At 33.7% G+C, this 22,316-nt stretch overlaps 1 protein-coding gene across 1 annotated transcript in view; it reads right to left on the minus strand.

Moving 5' to 3' along the window:
* The window catches only part of LOC115445170 (ras-related protein Rap-2b), a 34,850-nt gene that overhangs the window by 5,082 nt on the left and 7,452 nt on the right, over positions 1–22,316 (minus strand). The window contains exon 2 of the mRNA XM_030171350.2: positions 9,172–9,604. Within this exon, the coding sequence (XP_030027210.1) occupies positions 9,172–9,604 (433 nt within the window). The remainder of the gene's footprint in view (positions 1–9,171; positions 9,605–22,316) is intronic.

The raw sequence follows: 22,316 nt of genomic DNA on the forward strand, positions 1-22,316 counted from the left end.
GATGACTTGTTGAATCGATGCTTAATGTTATTTACTTCAGCATACTCATAAATCAACTGCTGGAGGTTCTGTATAGTAAGACCGTAATAAAGATCATCACTTTGTTTGATATATTTGTATATAGGATTCTCTTAATCTTTGGTGAATGTCAAAGAAAATCGTTTCATGCTGGTAGCTGTCTTCGCAGCTTTTATACGTTTTCGCAGAGTACTTTCCTTAAGTCCGACTAGATAGGCAGCTTTTCGCTTACTGGTGCCTTTTGTAATTAATAATTTGGCGGTTTCCAGCTGTTCATCTGTGACAAGGCACCCTGAGCTTTCCTCTGGTAATCTCGAAGCATTTTCAATGTGTATTTGGATTCTGAAACAAAAAATAGCATCACATGTACAAAGCCATGCAAGCGGGGAAAGTGTACGCATGCGCACACTTATACGACAAGCTTCTGCGCACACTTAACCCAAACCATTGAAACAGAATTTTAGCAATATTGTTACTTATGGGGTCATTATAACAACTCAAACACTGGCAATTATGAAACTAGATATTAAGTAGCACTCGATTCTAAACAACATATTTCCAAATAGTTTACATGACTAAAAAAAGATTACGTGTCAAATGTGATAAAATATGGTAAGAATTTTAGTAAAAATCTTCACTTACCTGTAAAAATAAAATGGTGCGCATACGGCAGCTGTAACACAAGCGCTACGCAGGATATCGTGCGGGGTACCAAAGAGGACAAATGCCGTCCCTTAGTTATAAATCGTATTCGAGATATTTTAAATGCGCACACTTACTCGCTACGCACACTTACCCTACATTACTCTACAGGTTTTTGCCGTAAAATAAAAGTTATCCAAGAAATAAATTATAACCTGATTGAATTGAGAAGTCAAACAATTATCCTTAATATCCTAACAATTGAAATTTCCGATTTATATGTGTTGATTTTTATCCCAAGATTAATTTATTCTTATAGTATAAAATCAGCTCTTTAGCTTTTTTACGATTATAATCTATTCTCATCGTTTAAAAAGTACGCTTACCTTGCAGTGGAATGCAATATCTACATAGAAAGACTTTTAATTGACTAATATCAATATCAAATAAGTGAGAAGTGCCACTATTATATTTGTTGTATTTTCAGGCATTCGAAAGAGTATTACGGGTACTACTGAGCTCAGAAATGTTATGTTGTTCCTAAAACAGAGGCACGATATTCTAAGACTGGAGGCACGTCTGTTATTTGAAGTATTATGTTGTACTAATGCTGGATTGCGTACACCTTTTCGTAGTCTTAGTGAATATTATAAAAACGACACGGAATTAGATTTTTTTGCTATATTTACTAGTAAATATGGCATAAATGTTGTTCGAATAAATAACTCTTCCAATAATTATAAGTAGCTTTGATTTGTAAACAGTTTAAATATTATTTTATATCGTTTACACTCGTAATCACTCATTACTAAATAATATAAGTAGCGAATAACGTTTGAGTTACTCATTTGTATACTTAACTATAAGAAATACTAATTTATAACGTCTAAAGTGTAACTTTTTGTTAGTTCCTAAAATAAATAAGGAAAATTGTTAATCTACCAAATTTGTACTTTGAACGTGTCTTGAGCTTCGCTTTTCATATTACGAAGGCGCACACGTAGTACATTACCACTAAACCTAGTTCAGTAAAGTGACTAACTGCGTAGTTAAAAGGCTAATGGGACAATTGGGTGTGTAGCCTAATAAAACATCAACATATTGCGCCGACGCTCAATAACATTGTCTGCTCGACTTCATAAATCCAGACAGGTCACAGTTGGTTCCTAACATTTTATTTTGGTAATATCCTTTTGCTATAAAGTAACGCGTAATATTATTTCTGGTCTCGTAATGGCTATAATTTTGTACTGAATATTTTGGGAATACTGCCAAATTCCTAACTCCGAGCTGCGACTAAGTAATCTTTCAAATGTAAATACCCGACCCAGGTTCGAACCCAGGACATCAGCGCGGTAGTCGTACTCGTAACTCGTATGATTACAACTACGCCACCGAGATAGTCAATAATTATAAATAGACCAACAAGAACACGTCATTATTCTGAAAACAAGACAAACCCGCAAAGACTTGTCACAAAGTCCACTTTGTCACCGATGTGACAGCTCGGCCCAGCGTAGTCTAGGCAGATATCTATGCGTAGTATGCAGGTAATATTACCATGTTTAGCGTCTTTACATTTATTTGTATGAAAATCAACAATATAAAAAAGAAAGAATATAAATATATAACTAAAATATAATGCAACGATTGTGAACGTCCGATCCAAAGAAAAATGCAAGCAAGTGTATCGCCGATGCAGTGGTCCGCGCGCTGGCCGGTTCAGATGCCCGCCTTTTTTCTTCTTTCTTCGCACGACTGATCACGTTATCGATATCATTGTGAAGTTACGCCACGCCTTACGGTCGTCTATTATTTTGCTAATTATGTAATGAAACTGACAGAACGGACAGAACAACATGGAGTGCTATGCATATAGCATAAAGAAGAAGATAATTAGTAAAAAAGTTTCATCTTCTGCAATTAATTCAATAGAGTTCAAAATGTCAAGCAACATTCATTTGTTCGGTGACGCGCCGACGTCGAGTTTAATATTTCTTGCAGACGCTTTCAACTACATAATTTTCTTTTAGCAAAAATTATGAGCATTTCTCTATACGATCTTCGCTTACATTTGGCCATGAGCTGAATAATACATATTATTATTGTTCAAAGTATCGTTTGTTTTTTGTTATAAACAATGAAATATTTCTCTTATTTTCATTAAATGGTTGAACTCGCGGCACTGTTAGCATGAAACCTTTTTCTCAGATTAAAAGCATTCAGGATAGATGTATTTTTCCGGGAAGAACCTCCAAGTTACCTATTTGGTATCTCTTTGCTAAAAACATATCAATCCGATGGCTCCTTTGCCTTGTAAAAGAAAAATAAACCGATAAATACATATTCATATTCGGTCATAATTGTCAGTGAAACAATTTTACTCGAGTGATGCTATTCGTTTCGTTTACAATGCATGCATTGCTTTTATTTCAAACGAAATATACTTCACATTTAATTTATCGATGTTTAATGTCTGGCTGCGATTGTTAATTAGTTTAATATGAACGTTAAGGGTATGAAATCAAATATACTTGATTTTGTGAATAAAAGTCTTGTTTAAAACAATTTACTGGGTACCATTTATATCTAATTAGGTTAAATATTATCGCTCTAGCACGAAAACGAATTATAGGACCAGGAACGATAATTGATAAAAAATTATGATCAACTACGCACTATTTTTTTTATGAGAGACGCCTGAGGTGGTTTGGTCACGTTCTGTGCAGATAAAAATAAAGTCGTCAAAAAAGCCCTGAGCCTGCTAGAGCACATAAAAGGGTGAGAAAGACAGTTTCTACTTCGTTCTAAAATTTAAAACCAGAATTAAATACATGAACGGACAACCCAAGTCAGGACAACTGAGCGCAGATATATTAGGAGAGTTGACAAAAAGTGGGAATAAGTAAAGAAGAAGAAACAAGATTTTCCATAAGTTACTCATAAAAATAATTGACTATGATGTTAATAGGTAAAAATATTTTGTGGCCTAAACGCTCGCTAATATAAATTTATATATACTTACTTTAAACTTCCTAAAACAAGTTATATGGATGATAAAACAACGTGTTCATAAGTAAATGTGAATTCATAAATTATAATTAATTAGGTAATAACTATCTAACTAAAGTCGTAGGGGAAAATTATGTCATATGAGATGATTAATACGAAATATGGTGGTGCTTACGACAGTTAAATGACTCGACATGATTTACACAAATAGGTATCTCTGCGCGTTGAAATTTTCTTAAAATATCACCACGCCTTTTTCTCTTTTCGGAGGTAGGCAGAGGTGTAACTCACCAAAATTTTGCCATATATATTCAAATGCAACAGAGGGAGGCTCTATTACCGTGCTCCGGACATATTCAGTCTAAGCTAATACTAAGCAGAAGAACCCAATATCATAATGTAACGTTTACAGTTAAAAATTTTGTTCGATAATTGTAAACTCTCTGTGTATTCCACTGTACCTAATTTATATATTTGAACTGATTTTGAAAAGGGCAACACAAGTTTCTGGCCCGGTCTTCTTTGACGGAAACTGCTTTCCGAACTGGTGGTAGAGTTAATATTTACGGAATATAAATAATACTGCTAGAACTTTGAGAGCTGTAAACTAAAGTTATAAGTATTGGGCCATTTTATATTTTTTTGAAGAATAACGTCACCTCTGGATCTCATTAAACGGCCAGGTAAAAATGTACTTACCACATTATTAATTAAGTAAAAAAATTATAGTTTTTATGTGTTCAATTTGAAGTCTTCTAATATTCATTTATCCTCTAGGTCAATAGGAACAAAAATGGCTTCTTAAGAAAAGACTTTTTTTTTTTTCATTTTGTTCGGACTACTATCTAATTTTACAATTTATAATTTGAAACTTGCGAAACAGGTGCATAATTCTTACCACACTACGTATATGAAAAATATGAAATCACCATAATAATTTGAATCTTAAAACCTATTTTTCTTAGACAACAATGACACAATTCGTCATGATTGAACATATTAAATGTGGTACAATATTGTTTTCACCAGTTTAATTAATTGCCCTCTCAGACACAATAAAAATTTATATGGAATAAATAATAATGTACTCATTGCATAAAACGGAACGGAAACCTGTAAGTTTTATGCAGTTGGTAGCGGAATTTGAAACAGTATGGCTCGGTGGACTAACTTCGGGCTGTAATTTACAACGTACACTATTTTTGTTCCATTAGAATGCCAGTGTTGTGTGTTTAGTGAGGAAATAGCGTTTGCAGAATTATGGAAAAAGTCTTTTAATTTAATTTACCGTCATATTGTATTCGTGAAGTTGAATTATGTTTGTTATACTTTATATAAATTGTATAGTTTTAACCGCTCTAGTAACAGTTTACGACATTGACGTATATTTGATGTTAATTAAAAGTAGTTAGAAACTTCGCCATTCAATGCAAATTAGAAGCAATAGAAACAAAACAAGCCAAATAAAAAAAAGTAGGCGCAGAACATTATTAAAATGCATGACAATGTTTTTAACAATTCTTTACAAATGTAATGTACAACTCATACATAATGCAGCATTATTATAAGTCATCTGCTTCATCAAACTGATTCAGTTCTTTATATTTCGCCGATATGTTACATAGACGAGTCTAAAACAGCCATATATGTCTTCCGTGCTTGTAAAGCGGAAGTGGAAACGGGAGAGCTAACACCCCGAACGACGTTTACTAGGTTTCGAATGCATCTATCTGTCAACAGGGATGTATTTGAGATTTTTTATTAGGACGCCTTTAGTATAAACTTCTTACGGTGGTTGTGATATATACGAGAAGACGGATAAAATTGGTGTCATTTTGTAATAATGTCAGAAATTCTACTCGTCGCAAATATTTTTTCTCTTATTCCATCGTGTTTTTTATTGACTTCTCCTTTCGACTTAGTCACAATAACTTCAGTCTATTTACATTTGTAGTTACGTTTCGATTTACTTATTGAAAATATTTATTCTCCGTAATAGATTTTACAACCGAATTTAAATTTCCACATTCAGTCAATGTCTCCGATTTAAAGATATGAAAGTTCGGAAATAAATTATCCTATTATTCCTATATCGTAGAATAAATCTATTGACATGTTATTTAAGATTCGATCTGCAAAAATATTGTGTTATATTATCTCGAAAATGTTATAATGCAGAGTTCTAGTTGCAGATTCTTGGTTACATATATCTATTAATAATCGGTTATATTGATTATTATGGTTCATAGCATACAGGCTGGAACTGAGACAACTGGCGTGTAAATACGGTCCTGCCTCTCGGTAGGAAGCGTTGGTTCAGTGAGTCGCAACACATTTAACTCTAAAGATTTATTGCGAAACTTCTTTTCATCGTAAGTTGACTGTAGATAAAATGTCAACAAAAATCTACAGAGGGACGCTATATCGTCTGTAAATACTATAAATTGGGTATGTTGAATTAATATAAATATTAAATTCATTGTTTTATATTAAAATAGGTTTTAAATAAAATTTGGATTTTTCGCGATTTTATTCCCAACAATTGAATATTAAATTTTCTATAATTTTGAAATGAAGGCAGTTATTTCGCCGGGTTACGGGTAAAGGCTTCAGTATTTGCAACGTCAGGAGATAAATTAAAAAAAAAAACATTATTTTACGTCTAACACTCACATAAACAAGAAATCATTGAAAGAATTAAGGTTTTTAAATTTACGGCAAAACACCATGATAAGCCACTAACTAGTTCACAACAATTTACTATAAGCTACATAAAGTGTTCAATCAGGCTTATCTAATTCATAACTTCTCCAATTTTACTGCAGACTACTGCAATAAAAATAAATCCAATAACCTTCAAGATATCTTATTACATATTGCCATGAGGAAAATCGTTGCATATCCGACGGTCAAAAATTGCGACCGAAGAAGATACATTTTCGATATTTCATCCGTTGCATTGATTTTGCCACATGACGGCCAACGCGCCATTTTGCTTTGTGTTGACGGTTCGGAAATTCAATTTCCACTGGCTGTTCATAAATATCTTATAAGTTCCGAAGCTTGACACATTTAAAAAATCTATTGGCAAAAGTGTTACGGTTTTAGAGTTCCATTTTTGAATTAAAATCCTTTGTTGTTAGAAGCCAGCTCTTTATCAATGTCTCCGTGTAATTCCATTATAATGCTTCAATATCTACACCTGTAGGAATTCGTTACCCTTGCTGTTAGTCTTCGTGTATCACCTAAACGTGATATTTAGAATTTTTGGAAAATTTTCAGACGGAAGTGCAACAATTTGGTACAATATTGAAGGGTTTGAATGATAATATTAAAATAATTTATAATTTAAATAATATAAATATGAATGGATTATTAAAATAATTTATGATTTATTTAATACAGGGTAAAGCTCATCATGTTTCTGTATTTATTAGTAAAGAATGGTTCCCAAATTATGTAAAAATATTAAATTTTTTATATTATAGTTTTAAGATTATTAAGATTATAACACCTTTTTATAATTGTTTTCCTGATGTTTTAATGCATTCAACTGAATAAATGTAAATATGTATTTAAAATAATGTTAATGATTTATAATTTTTAATTATTTTAAAGTAAATACCGTAAAAACCACTGTTTGTGCTTAAACAATAAATAAATATTTTTCCGCCATAACTGCTTTTTTATTTCAACGTGAATAACAAAGTTATTTGTCGGCAATTTCTAAGTAAATAATTTAATCCCTGTTTATTTTCATCGCAGCTATAATGAGTACTTAGAATCGTGCTAGTAACTGATTCGAGGAACACGTTGAGGGCTCCGCACCCACTGGCCCCTGAAATTCCTACCCTGTGCCCACTCGTCCCATGTAATAGTTTTAGTGCCTACTGGTCCCCTCCTATAGAGTATTATTTTTTGAGCTTTTTGACCTATCTTTGAAAACCGTCATATTCCCAAGCGTCACGTCCGTGCCTCGTCTTGTTTATATGTTTTTAAAAAACACGACGGCGCCCCGTCCGTGCTATGTCTGCGCCCCGTCCGTGCTATGTCTGCGCCCCGCGTCTTTTCTGTGTGGCCCGCCCCTAACATTCGCGTAAACTAGAAATCATTAAATAAACCGATCACTTAGGATTACAGGCGACTCTCAGACGGTTATGCCTTCTATACAATCGTGCATGCGTGTACTCGCTTATCATGTGTCTTCGTGTGATTGAACGACGACGGTGGACGAATGAGTACCTTATAAATAAATTAATACCTTAAAACTGATCTCCTATCAGGGGACCAATGGGCACTTGAATAGGTGACGAATCTACAACTTTTATTCTAGGGTACGAGTTTAAGGGATGGAGTGGGTCCCACGTTGAGAAATAATAAATTCTTCTGAAAAAGAATTCCTTTATTATAATATTAAATGAATAACAAAGCCATGGTTTATTTAAATCTCTGAATGTGTTCGATACGGCAATGTTTCTTGCCATTCTCGAAAACGAATTTAAATTTTAAAATATAAATGCTATTCTATAATACACAAGATAATGGGCTAATACATATAATTTTAATACTCTTTATATTGAATGTTACTTTTTAACATTTTTATAAATATCTTAAAAACATCTATGCATATGAAAATATAAAAAAAATTAGTCATCCTCCGATGGCGAAGTTCAACATCCAAGCCACCAGTGATCAAAGATTCAAAGTTATAATTATTATAATAATTAATTGAATGTGACCAAATACTCAGTACACTGAACATAATATTATTTAAAATTTAACAATAAACCTTTTAAACATATCTCATAAAGATACGTGATATGTAGAATTCAAATACATAAACATTTTCAATATTTTGTCACGAAGTACTTAATCCCATACCACATGTCCTGAATATAATTAAGGTAAATCCGATTTGTCGTTGCCGATAGTCGTCGGATATAAAGTTGAGAGGACGTGATACGTGTCGGCTTTGTCCTGCTCGACTCGCTACTTTGTTACTATAATAGTTACACGCTACGCAGCCTACAAAGAAGGGAAGAAGAACCCCTTAACAAGCTTTGCAACTTTGATCGTGCAAATAAATCTATGTACAGATATGTTCAATTGGAAAGCCTTGAGTGACGCACCTGTTTTTGAGATGGGGTAAAATGTAATATTACCATTTATAATTTCGTATGACGACATAAACTTCTTAGCATTACGTAATTAGAAGTTGAGCAATCTTTTTAAATTCCAATTCCGACGGTACTATACTTGACAAGGTATGTAGATCGTTCACAATTTTGGTAAAGTCAATTCATTCGTCATACCGGCTATTTGCTATTGTGCATAGTATAATTTGAAACATCTAATACTTTACAGAAAAAAATATAATCCAAAAGGGTTTTCGTTTTATTTGCTAATATCGACGCAGTCATTCGTTTCAACAGGTGTTTTTCCTTAACATATTGTAAATAACGTTTACATTTATAAAAAGGAAATAGAGAAATCGCTCACCTGTCGCGCGCCCGTCTCCGCTAAATCCACTTTGTTTCCTACAACGACGATGGGCACGGCCGTGCTTTGTTTGGTTTCGTGTATTTGATCCCTCAGAGCCCTGACTTCGGTGAAACTGTTAGCGTCGGTTATGTCGTAAACCAAAATGAACGCGTCTGCCGATTGCATGGATAGCGCCCGCATTGCCGGAAATTCGTACGAGCCAGACGTGTCCAAAATGTCAAGGGTCAGCCTGACTCCAGACACGTTGAAGTCGCCGTGGTGCATTTCCTCTATTGTCCGCTTGTATTTCGTCGAGAAAGTACCGTAAAGAAATTGAGTTATGAGCGACGACTTTCCAACTTTAGCAGCTCCGAGAACAACAATTTTATGCCGGACTGCACTGTTAGTGAGGCCGCCACTGTTAGAAACTGGGTCTTCGCTTCTCTCGGTCCTGCAAAGAAAAAACAAAGTTTGTTTGTTAACAAAAATATGTCGGGAAACGGGACATCATAATTGCTTACAAGCCTAACAACCGCCACCTACTGTGGTAATAGACTGCAAAATTGTCTCCTAATTTAATGGGGGTAAATCGCGTCGTAAATTTTACGGCTACGTGTGGGAGGCGTTCGGAAAGTACGATAATAATGCAAATCAGGTTAGGTAATGCGAATGGCAATATTCTTTGGTAAAACTTTGCGAAAATAGGCGACGCTCCGGTTAATGTAGTCATGTTGTAGATAAACAACAAGGGCATGGGACCGCTTATCAACGGAATCCGGGGGCGGGTCGCCTTGCTAATTGACAAACAGTGAGAGCAAACATTATTCAGTTATGGCTCGACATGCCTTGAAATACTTAAAGCGCTACGCTTTATGGAGCAATTAACCACGAACCTAATTGTAGTCTAATATAACGGTGCTGTTATCTTTGCACGGCTGTGTCAATGTGTTTTGTCGCAAAGCTTATCGGTCGACAAATAATATCGCACCGATCAATACGTAGGTATGCGATCTTGACTCATTGCTTGATAACGGGAAAGGTTATTTGCTCTACAGACACGTTGAATTATTTGCTAGGGAATAGCTTGCTCATTTATCGAATATTGTGAATAGATGATCATCTTCATTGTATTTATTAAATCTGTCGGGACATTGACATTCTAAAAATCTAATGCTGTTGATTATAGTCCTTTATTTGCGACTGCAAAAGGCTTTCATACTTTATGAAGAAGAATAGCTTCCGAAAATAATCTAGTGTTAGCCTTTTATAATTTCCCGTTGCTATTGTATGGTCTGATATTTTTTATTCAATACGAAGAATATGAGGCAAATACCGATGTATAAAACTAAAAGATGTTTTCGCAAACACAAAAAAGGCAAGTATAAACGAGTGTTTCAGCCTTGTTTCGGTTTAGAAAATCTGTCGGTGAATGAAAATCTATCGGAATTTAATATCGATTCAATTCTTTTAATATTCGAAAAAGGTCAATTTAACTTAGCTACATATTTAGATTAATCAAATGTCGACGTATTTCGAGCTATAGTCTCTTATAACCATTTTGACTCTAAAATTACGTTCGAAATTAAATTATCCACAGCGATATCAGCACGTAGTTTTCCTACCGGTTATGGCCGTCATGTGCAGATTCGGATTGTATAAAGTGTTTTAAAATTTTCATTCCACACAACCGCGGACACCCGCAGCGTGGCGCGGCACCATGCGCTATGCGCTAATCCACCTAGTATTAAACTTTATATGTATAACACTTGAGTACTTTTCAGAAGTGCGAGCTCGTGATTTTATAATATTCTTTTGAGTGTCTATAAACATATACTTAAAGTTAAAACAGCCGTGAAATAGATTGATTAGGTTTAAAAAAATAATAGATGAACTTCTGTCGGTCGACTTTGCAGCCCATTTGAGGCAAGCCTTATATTATGAAGCTCATCAGGTCCAAGGTTTGACTCCCTGATATTATAATATTTATTTTCTATAAACAAAGTTAACACGGACAGAAAATGAATTTTGCGCTATAAGTATAAAGACAAGTCGCTTCCTCTCACGAGGGAAACGGAACCTTTTATATTATGTTCTTTATCTAGCATTAAGAAAAAATCACAAGCTTTTTATATTTTATACAGCTCTAACCACTTTATCCATCATAATTTTAAAAAACAAGAGCAAACGTCTTAACTAACCGACACAATTACACCTAAGCAGTTGAAAGCCATGCATCAGCGAAATGTTTCCATTAGTGGTCCTGATTACACCATTGTTTGCTTGCAGTTAAATACCGCTCGCATTGTCAACCCCACTCTCACCCAATTACGGTTGATAACAACGTTTCGTATGTTATCCTGTATTACTTCACGTTCAACATATAAAAAGTCAGTTGGTTTTCAGCGGCGTTTTAATCTGCTTTTCGTTGTTACTTGTTTTTTTTTGAGTTATATTCAATTTAAGCGGGGTTTATACATGTAGTAGTAGTAGTATTAGTAGAAGTAAATAAACGTAGAAACCGAAACCGAACCGTAGAAACCGGTGAATGGATGAAATTCGGCGCACTGATAGACCTGGGTTAATTTTTTTATAATGGCTACACTGATTTCAACCTGGTCAATTACAAAGAAGATTTTTATACCGGTAAAGAGTTTTCCCGCAGGCGATCGCGCAAGTAACACTTAGTGAATTTATAAATTTGGTCTATAGATGATTTTATATTATATTCTTTATTATTTTATCATTAGAGCCTATCATGAATAGTATAATATTTTTATGAGATTGTTCAGTCATTGCTACATTATTATTTTGGAGCCATATTGTGTTGACAGTTAATTTATTTATAACATCAGCCATTAGGTATGAAGTAGTGTGAATACATATATATTACATACCTACATAGTTATTATTTCATCCAAAATAATATAACCTTAAAGATCAAATCTTGAAGCTCAACTTTACCCATAAAAACAAATATTCGTTTATTTATTGAAAGTGGAGTGCGTCGAATATAAAAGTTTGAGTCAGATTCCATGCAGTAGCAATTACCTGAGTGCACGGGAATGCGCTTGGTCATTTTTTGTAGGATTAAGATGCATAGCGACGAACTTTCAAAGGAAGTTTATAGCTTAAAGCTCACAAAGAACTTAACTAGGCTTAACAAAGTAAGTAATTTTTCCTTTTATATTTGAAAAGCGGAATGTGTAATGTAATAAGTTTTAAATAGTAATGGCAGGAATACTTGAAACTGGTGGTGGTAGCTGCCTAGGGTGGCACTAATGGGGACCTGCCACCTAGTATATCACTGCCGGGATTTTGAAAAAATAATAGGGCTTAGATAAGGAAGGAATTTGTTAGTTGTTTAGGCTTCTAAACATAGAAGGCCAAATAGACTGATAAATTGTTTAAGTCAAATAGCAATGTTTATATACATTTTATCGTAATGTTTAAATTCTCACGGGTACTATAAATACGGTTGTTTTAGCTAAATTGGGAAATAAAACAACGTTGATACAAAACAAAGACAAACGCTGATAATCTTAACGAGTTTCATCTGAAATGTAATTTTGTTCGCACACATAGCTTTCATTCGCTTAGAAATGTGTCGTTTTAATACTCTCGCTTATACATTCAATTAAATATTTGAAAGGAAAATTTGTATAAAGTCGCGTAGTTAGTTCACGAGTTCTTATAATGAACTTGTTAACTTTTGATATAAGTAGGCTTTATAATTGCGTATTATGTTTAGAGTTGATTTTGTTAACCGACTTAAAAAAAAGAGGAGGTTCTCAATTAGACTGTTTTTTTATGTTTGTTACCTCAGAACTTTTTAGTAGGTGAACCGTTTTACATGATTCTTTTTTTATTTGAAAGCTGGTGCTTCCCTGGTGATCCCATATATATTATGTCATTGTTCTTGGACCCTTGACTTCGGAAATACATCAAAAAACTCTTACAATGATGTCGTCAACTATAATATATGTCCTCAACGTATACTGATTTTTACAAACACAAAAGAGCATAGTATAAAACATTTTAACAAAAAATTATATTATAATTTTTATTAGGCACCGACTCCAAAATTGGTAACCAGTATATAGGTAACGTTAAATTATTTTTTGGTTTTTAGTCGTTTTTGAAGGCGGTATAATTTTTGGTTATTTAAATAGAATATTCAGGCAAACATAAAGACTAGATTTGCTAAAACTACAAAAACTAAAACCAATTAGTAGATTCTTCATAAAGCGTACAAAAAATACAATTTAACGAATTTGGTGAATCGAACATTTTTTGCACTGAACGCGATATTGGTAAGATATAGACTGGGTTAGAGGAGTTTTACGAGGAGATCGCTATAACCACCAGCGGGCGGCACCATATTACATTTATTAGTCTATTAAACGAAAGCAATCGATGTCACCGTATATTCCTATTGATTTGGACGTTATTGATATTTTAAAACTTGTTCAAAATATCCGAACGTTTTATGTCACGGCGTGTTCGGATATTTATCGACGTTTTGACTGTATGAGTATCTGATGTGTTATTTCCAATATTTTTCAGTCTTTCATTGTTATTTTTTAACTGTAATTCGAATACCGGCAGTTTATATTAGCGAGTGGCCGATTTGGAACAAAAAAAAATAGACAATCGCACAAAGCAACAACTGAATAGACGTAGAGGCAGAATTAAGAAAAAAAACAAAAGCAAATAACTATGTAAATATTGTATATCTGGATTAATAAGAACATACATTTGTAACATTATTTAGTAAAACACAGCCCATAGGGCACTGAAACAAGTTATCTGACTTTTTGTCCTTATAAAAACAATTCTTAGATAATACTTTTTGTGTTCAAACCTCAGGAATCCCTCAGGGAGCTATAGTTCTTGTATCTTAGACATGTCCATAACCTCACTTCTGTCATAAAATAACATTCTTTTATTTACGACTTTGAGAGTATAAAAATCATTATTATATGAACTGGAGTTTCCAGAATGTTTTTAGCAAAAACAAAACTGAAACGTAGTACAATTTACATAAGAGCTTTTTAACATTGTATGTTTAGTAATAAAAGGTAGGAGTTGTTTTAAATTATAATGTTGTGTAATTGCTTAATTTAAAAAAGGATTAACTTTTTAAGAATAAAATATTAATGTTTCAGTCTTACTTTTTGTGACTATACTATACGGAATAATTTAATAATATCGTTAACATGTTAAGATTACCGCGCATACGTTCGCGGCACGACTTCCTTTGGAGCGTGGAAACATATAAATAAAGTATTATTTTGATCGATATGACGCAGAACTGAAGAAACTACACAACGCGTAACCAATTACCTAATATTGATTGTGCAGTTTGTGTATTGACTTAAACACAACTTTATTGCTTTTAATATAATCTATGCACGTTATAATAAAACAAAGTCCCCTTTTCTGTCTGTATTTTATTGATTTTCTCAAAATCTACGGGACGGATTTTTATGTAATTTGGTATAGAGATAGTTTAAGACCCTGGGAAGGTATATAGCAATAAAATATATAGCGGGATTTTATCCGGAAAAAATCTTTCCCGCGGGCGAAGCCGCGAGCAAAACCTAGTATGAAATAATGATCTCTTTATTCCGCAAATATTTGCAAAATTTTTACTCAAAGTGCGATTATTCTCTAAAGGTCGAAATACTCGGGTTATTATTTAAAATTATATTTTTATTACTACTACTAATGGTATTAACTTTCGGCAAATACTAATAATAGTATGTCGTATTAGAGAGGTGATGGTACAATTACGTATTATTGCTATAAATTACATAACATACATACATAACATCATGCATTTTATCCCCGAAGGGGTATGCAGAGGCGCAACTAGTGCACCCACTTTTCGCCAAGTATGTTCCGTCCCATGATGTGATAGGGGGCGAGCCTATCGCCATATCGGGCACAAATTCCAGACTCCGGGCTGATACTGAGCAGAAAAACCCAAATATCACTTTGCCCGACCCGGGATTCGAACCCAGGACCTCAGAGCGCTATTGTACCGGACATGCAATACAACTACGCCACCGAGGCAGTCTTTGCTATAAATTATAATAATAATAATATAATAATCAATGTAATAACACGTTGACCCCACTGCACCTGGCGATAAGTCCATAGAATGTCGAATGACGAGAGATGATTACCCGTCAGTCTACATACTGTTGGAGCCGGATATACACAGGCTGATCTAGGAACGCAACACACTAACATGGGCCACTATGGCGGGTCTTAACAGCTTATGTACTGTGGACGCTATCCAGGCGGATATAAAATATATCCTACCAGCAATATAAGGTTATTCGAGTCACGGAAGCACTGTCTCCACTAAGCGCGGATTTTCTTGCAACATTTGTTCTTCACGAGAAATTCTTTAAATTGAATTTATAAAATGCGATATTTAGAAAATATCGTGTATTTATTTTCTATAATAATAAAGGTAGTATCTAGTATTAAGATCTCTAATTATAATTGTAACATATTAAATAGACCTCATTGTTTTCTAAGTGTTCTAAAAATGTGAAATGGTCTTCCCTACAAAAAGATAACTGTTTGAGCGTCGTCTATATAATATATCGGAATGAATCTTAAATATTGTTGTGATGAATTTTCGTATACCCCCGGTGTACAATACGATAACTAATTAGTTTTATAAATATGCACTACCGGAAAATAATCAAATGGAAAGAATAATTGCTGTAAATCACAATAGTATACATTCATTGAAACAAACACACATCACGCACTGATCCCCGAAGAAGTATGCAGAGACGCAACCAGGGCATCCACTTTTCACCAAGTTTGTTCCGTCCCATGATAGGCGAGAAGCCTATCGCCATATCGGGCACAAATTCCAGACTCTGGGCTGATACTGAGCAGAAAAACCTAAATATCTCTTTGCCCGACCTGGGATTTGGACCCAGGACCTCAGAGCGCTGCCGTACCGTGCATGAACTACAACTACGCCACCAAGGCAGTCAAATTGAATACATTCATTGAAATGTATAAAATTGGCAAATGTAGACTCGAAATATCCTTTTTCTTTTGAGACGTCGTTCTGAACGTGTACTTGGCTACATTTTCACCGGATACGTGAATGCTAAAAGAAAAATAATCCTGTTTGAACAAATGCCAAATAGTTAAGTGATCTTTTAAAGTTTTATGGGGTCGAAAACCCTAAAATATACCACAAGAAACTATTTCCAAGTGGTTTTGGCAGATTCTCTACATACATAATTTAAAAATGGATCCATTTAGAAGGAAAGTAAAGTTTTGAGTTTGAAAATCTTTATAACAAAATGTCAAAAACATGCAATGATTGCTTTTTATTAAGCAATTAAATGTTCAAAAACTACATTATTGTCGTCTTTTACAAAGTCTCTGTTCGTACCGTTTACAACGTTATGGAAAGGAAAGGTGAAGTGAGAGTGATCTTTTGGATTTTTGGATCGACAAAATATGGAAGGTGGCACATACTGTGTCTAATATACATTTCATACATCCTATACATCTGAGCGACAAAGTCATAACGATGATCGTCAACATTTTGGAATTTGCTTTCAGCATACAAATAGCTTCGAAGAGTTGCATATTCAATATCAATTCGAAGTTTGCTAAACACGTAGGCTGTTCGTAACCTTTAGATTTTGCGTATGAATAAATAATTTTTCTACAAGATGAATGAATATATAAGGGCTATATTTGTATGTACCCTGATCCGGCGGGAATGCATGAAAAGATTGATGAAGGTGGAGGAAGCGAGAGAAGTATGCCAGAATCGTGCAAAGTGGCAATCTATAGTTTCTGCCTACTCCTATGGGATACTACGTATGTATATTTGTGTATAGCACCGTTGGTAATATAAAAATAAGTTCATCATTTTTTTGCAAGCGCCGACCTTTGTAAAACTTTCAAAGCAATCAAAGCTAACAGCAATGGCCGGTTAAAAAAAGAATAATGCTGGCGGACAAAAATATTCCACTACAAAGCTAGTTGAAATCCAAAACTTCTAGTGAACTACAACTGACAATGAAACTACAGTGAACGAGTAAAAACAGAAAAAATATTTTTGGATAATTTTTGAATGATGAATCGGAGTGCCTTGGTTGAGCGATTGGTGAAAGTCGTATAATTAAAAATTAGCGAAGACTGGACTTCATCTTTTAATAAAGTATGAATTATGCTGGCAGAGCTAATTTTAATCTGCACATTAGTATGTAAACAATGAGATCGCATAATATTGCGGGCCTTAATCGAATTTCCGTTTAGTGTTAGAATTTAGTTTTTAATTAAACATTGTTGTGGTTTTAGACAATTAGTCAATGATTAGAACTTACTGATTTTCGAATACACATTTGAGAAACAGTGTTGAACATTCCTCGGGATACAAGCTGATTGTGAAAGAGGCAAATTTAACGTTAAGGTTTTGTTGAAGAATTAATATTTAAAGAGTGTTTTAAATAAATTAATTACCTGATTGAACTTATATTAATTGCAATTTTTTATCGCATTACGTGCCACAGGTTGGTGTCCCTTCAACATTATTGGAATGGATGTCGCCTAACAAAGGTGCGTCTTCAAAGTCGTCAATAATGTTTTTTCGACTTGTAGATGGTAAGCCAATCTAGAACACTGCTTTCCTCCAGCAGTATCATCTGCTAAGAAGATTAATAATTTAAGCTTCAATTTAATGTTTTTCTATATCGGCCATTTTCCTTTTTGTTGTTTGCTCAAGTGTGTACCAGTCTACCATATTTTATAGCTTCTAGACATGACGCGCAGAATAGGCGTAGCGTTAATACAAATAACAGAAGCGCAATCATCATAATTGCGATCGATTTCCTTCGCTTACCTACGGTTAATCATAAGAACTGGAACATTCTGTATGAGTACTATGATACACGTAATATAATCAATACGAAAACTACAATAGTATCTTTTGGTAAATAATGTAAATAAATACATAATTTTATATAGCCCCTTTTTAAATTAACTTGCACTCTAATGAATTTATGTGATAAATTATAATTTATAATGAAATTGTGACGTAGATTCCAGGTATAAAACATTACAGGCAATTTCAACCTACGCCATCTAAATTATTGCGTAAACCGCGAAAGCTTCAGCGAGTAAACTCTTAATTTGTAAAATTAATTCAAACAATTAAGTAAATTCCTTAAATAATTACAACGTTATCGTTAGTCTACAGCTAATGTCTTGGGTAATAAAGCTATTGAACAAATGTGGAACATTAATCAACAGAAGAATTCAGCATGCGGAACCCGATATGTGAACAGTAATAAGCAATTTCCGAATTCCTACGGTCGATATTGGATTATTAGCGGACGGCTCGAAAATCACACGCATTTCATTAAATGCAATTCCGGTGGAAATTCTCTTTCTATACGTTATTTTTCTTTAAACACTTTTTTTACTTTATATTTTCCGAGTCACTGCCTTTTTTGAATTTTCTGGCTTTAGTCTGAATATCGGTCACTTATTTATTATGGATTCGGTTCTTACAGCTTTTAAATTTACGATTATTTTTAATAGAATCCATGGGCATACCAGTCACATAATGGTTGATCGCATTAGTTACTCCTAATATTATTAATTGAATATATAATTAAATATCAGCCGTGTGTTGAGCACGGGCCTCGGCTATTACTCAGAAGGTTTTTTTGGCAGACTTCACACACATTAGAAATTTCTATTTAAAATCTTCACGTATGAGTTCTTTACGATGTTTTCCTTCACCGCTACTACAAACGATTATAATTAATAAACAATAAGCACATAAGGGGCGACGGCAACAAAAAATAAACCACTAGCTTGTCTATGTTATCAAAAAAAGGAATACTTACCAATAATAGAAATAAAATCATACGAAAGGAAGATTTTTAATAATTGAGAATACGGTAAATAGACTTTATCGATTGTGTATAGGAAATTCAAAATTAATTTGCAACTAAACTGGTCAACTGCCGTTGCCCGCAAAACAAATAGTTCGCTGTGAATTTAATCTGCATACCTAAGTATTCATATAAAAACATACAAAGGTTATGTCTTGTTATTTAAAAGGCGTTTATCCCTAGCACGCTTACGCTTTCGAAAATTCTTTTACTAATGTACTCCAGGAACAAAAAAGCTGTTTTCCTATGTGCTGAGCCTAGAACGGACTTTTAACGTTGGCATAACCACAAGCAAAAGTACTATACAATAAATAAGCAAACGATGCCATAAATGGTCCCAATTCCTCAATACGATTTCGTTTATCACGGATACCGGGAACTACAAGAGATTTTTGGCTGCCCAACACAGAGCCGGAATAAATATTTGCGGATCGCAGCAATTCGATTTAATTTCTCAGACGGCTACCCACCCGCTGCGGCGCGGAGATTTCGACCGTCAATTACCGTTTACCCGGTAACATAGAGTGACTCTATTATACCAATATAGGGATCTGGCTCGAAGGACCAATGTTTGTGACCTAAGGGCAAAACAACCCTGTCAACTTTTATGAGGCTCGCGTTGTTCTAATTGTTTGTCAAATTGTGTTTGCAAAGTTTATTTGAAATTAATTTGTTTGCGAGGAATGAATTTGTCATTTGCTGGACGATGAAGCTGGATATTTTCTAAAACAAGCAATTACTTCAAGTTTTTATTCCGCACGTACAATTTTAGTCATTTAATAAAAACGTCTACAATTATTTTCCCTCTGTTTAATAATATTAGTAACTCATAATTAAAGTACATGCTTACTTAAAAGGACACCGATCACAATAGAATGTTTGCTCGACACTAACACTTATATGTATTCCATTAGGTAATTGTTTCGTATGAACGTAATGAGTCTCAATATGTCTTTAAAATTATGTGTGATTTTTTTGTGAATTATCGCTTGCTTTAACGGTGAAGGAAAACGTGCATAACTGAGAAGTTCTCTGTAGGAATTTTGAAGGTGTGTGAAGTCTACTAATCCGCACTTGGTCAGCGTGGTGGACTAAAGCCTAAATCCTCTCAGTAACAGAAGAGGTCCGTGCAAAGCAATGAAACAATATATTATATGATATTTACATTTAATTGATTTTATTACATTATTATAATTATTTATCCCTAAATGTTTTTTGGTTAATTATGATCATGTGTGTTTATGCGTGATGGTTATAACTGCTATAAACATTATCATCAGCTGTAAACGGCAAAGATACGGACTTTTGTGCATTACTACTCCTTATATTATGGATATATAACGAAAATTTTACTTGTCTAAACCCTAGCTCCTAAAGAGAAATATTTAGTTTTATCAAAACTGTTTGTAGTCCCAGCAAAAGACATAAAAGCAAACGCGGTCAGTTGTTGGTAGCTGTAAGCCTGTACTCAACTTTCTAGTATCAATCAGAAAAGTAGTGAGGTCGCCTAGACCGTACTCAGCTTTTTTATATTGAACATAAAGACATCTCAGCTATGATGCCTTGGACAACAGCGTAAATCCATTGTCCTACTGAGTTGTCTAAAAATGTCATTAGAATTTAACGTTTTATTTATTTTAATAAAAAGTATTAAGAATTAACAAAATGATTCTAATCTTATATACAGTTCAGACTATCTGGTAAAAATAGTTTTAGTGAGATTTTTGAAGTTAGATGGGCCAGTTTTTGTAGTAGAGTATAGCTTGTCTAAAGCTGGCTCCAATAACTGCATCCCCTTTGCGTATATCGTTCCATGTAGCTGGAACACTGCCAGTCAGGGTCCCTCGTATTGTGAAATTAATTTATTTTGTTTTTATTTTATGTATCATTGATGGAAATACGTCTTTATTTTCTTGTGACATTAATTTCTTTTATTTTTATTTTATATATTATTGATGGAAATACCTACGGCTTTATTTGTTCTCATTATATTGCGGTAAATTCTTTACTGATATAAAAGCTACTGCGTTGTTTGTTTAAATAAAAAGTAGTTGGATTTGCTATCTGTTTGCCGAATTTCATCTTAATGCATTCAGCGATATGCAAGCTTATTTCTATCGAATATATTATATCTTCACGATTCACATTCTGAAGTAGGATAATAAGATTGAACAAGATATAGATAACAATCATTAATGTTGTGGAATTTGAAGTTGTTTACAACATTTATTTTGTCCGTACACGGCAAAGTGAACCAACTGCACCTGATAGTGAGTAGAGTGGTATCCAATAGAATGTCGACTGACCAGAGATGTTTATCCCTCGACAGTCGACACAATTATGCTGGCCTGTTGGAACCAGATATTAACAGGCTAATCCCGGAATGCGACGCACTTACGTGGGTCACTATTACTGGTTTTAACACCTTGTTTACGGTGGTCGACAAATATATTTATACTCTTGTTATGTAGTTTTGAACAATAAAAAGGCCAATAATGCTATTACTTTGAACGAAGCCGGAGTAAAACAAAATTTGTGGCCGTCAGTAAACTTCATTATAAATATTGCTGTTGTATACAAAACAACTGTAAAGCTGCAATCATAAGACAGCTTTCAGTTTGAAATTCTGTGTTATTCTTGAATTAATTTGATTAAACAATTTTACATTAAATATAAATTGCTAATTCACTTACTAAGCTGGACAACGTTTGTTATATCTATACGAAGTTAGATCTGTCTGCTTCTAACAAAAGGTATCTTAACGTTTTATTATCTGTGGAATTCATTTAATTAAACTAGACTACAAATATAACAATAACACTAAATATTATTTATTCACAAACATTTACTCAGTTCTCTTCTTAACTATCAAATATTAAGTACTTGGATTTTCAAATATAGCATAGCTATATAGCATATATAATATATATACCAATTAATAAAAAGAAGACTATTCATAACTTTAAGGTACATTTTACGGTAAATGATCTATTTTACACAGTATATACTCTTTAATTTTATCCTACCACATGTTATACACAATTTCAGAAACATTATTAATAATATCACCCGTCTACATGCAAGACGTTGTAGCAGTTCACTGTTTTCATATGGAGTGTAAGTGTTAACCTGGATTTCAATAGAAAATATTGGTCAAATAAGTAAAATTATTTGTTGTTCAAGTGAATAAATAGGTTATAACAGTGATGT

The sequence above is a fragment of the Manduca sexta genome, chromosome 17 (assembly GCF_014839805.1).
Source record: "Manduca sexta isolate Smith_Timp_Sample1 chromosome 17, JHU_Msex_v1.0, whole genome shotgun sequence".
Classification (NCBI taxonomy): domain Eukaryota; kingdom Metazoa; phylum Arthropoda; class Insecta; order Lepidoptera; family Sphingidae; genus Manduca; species Manduca sexta.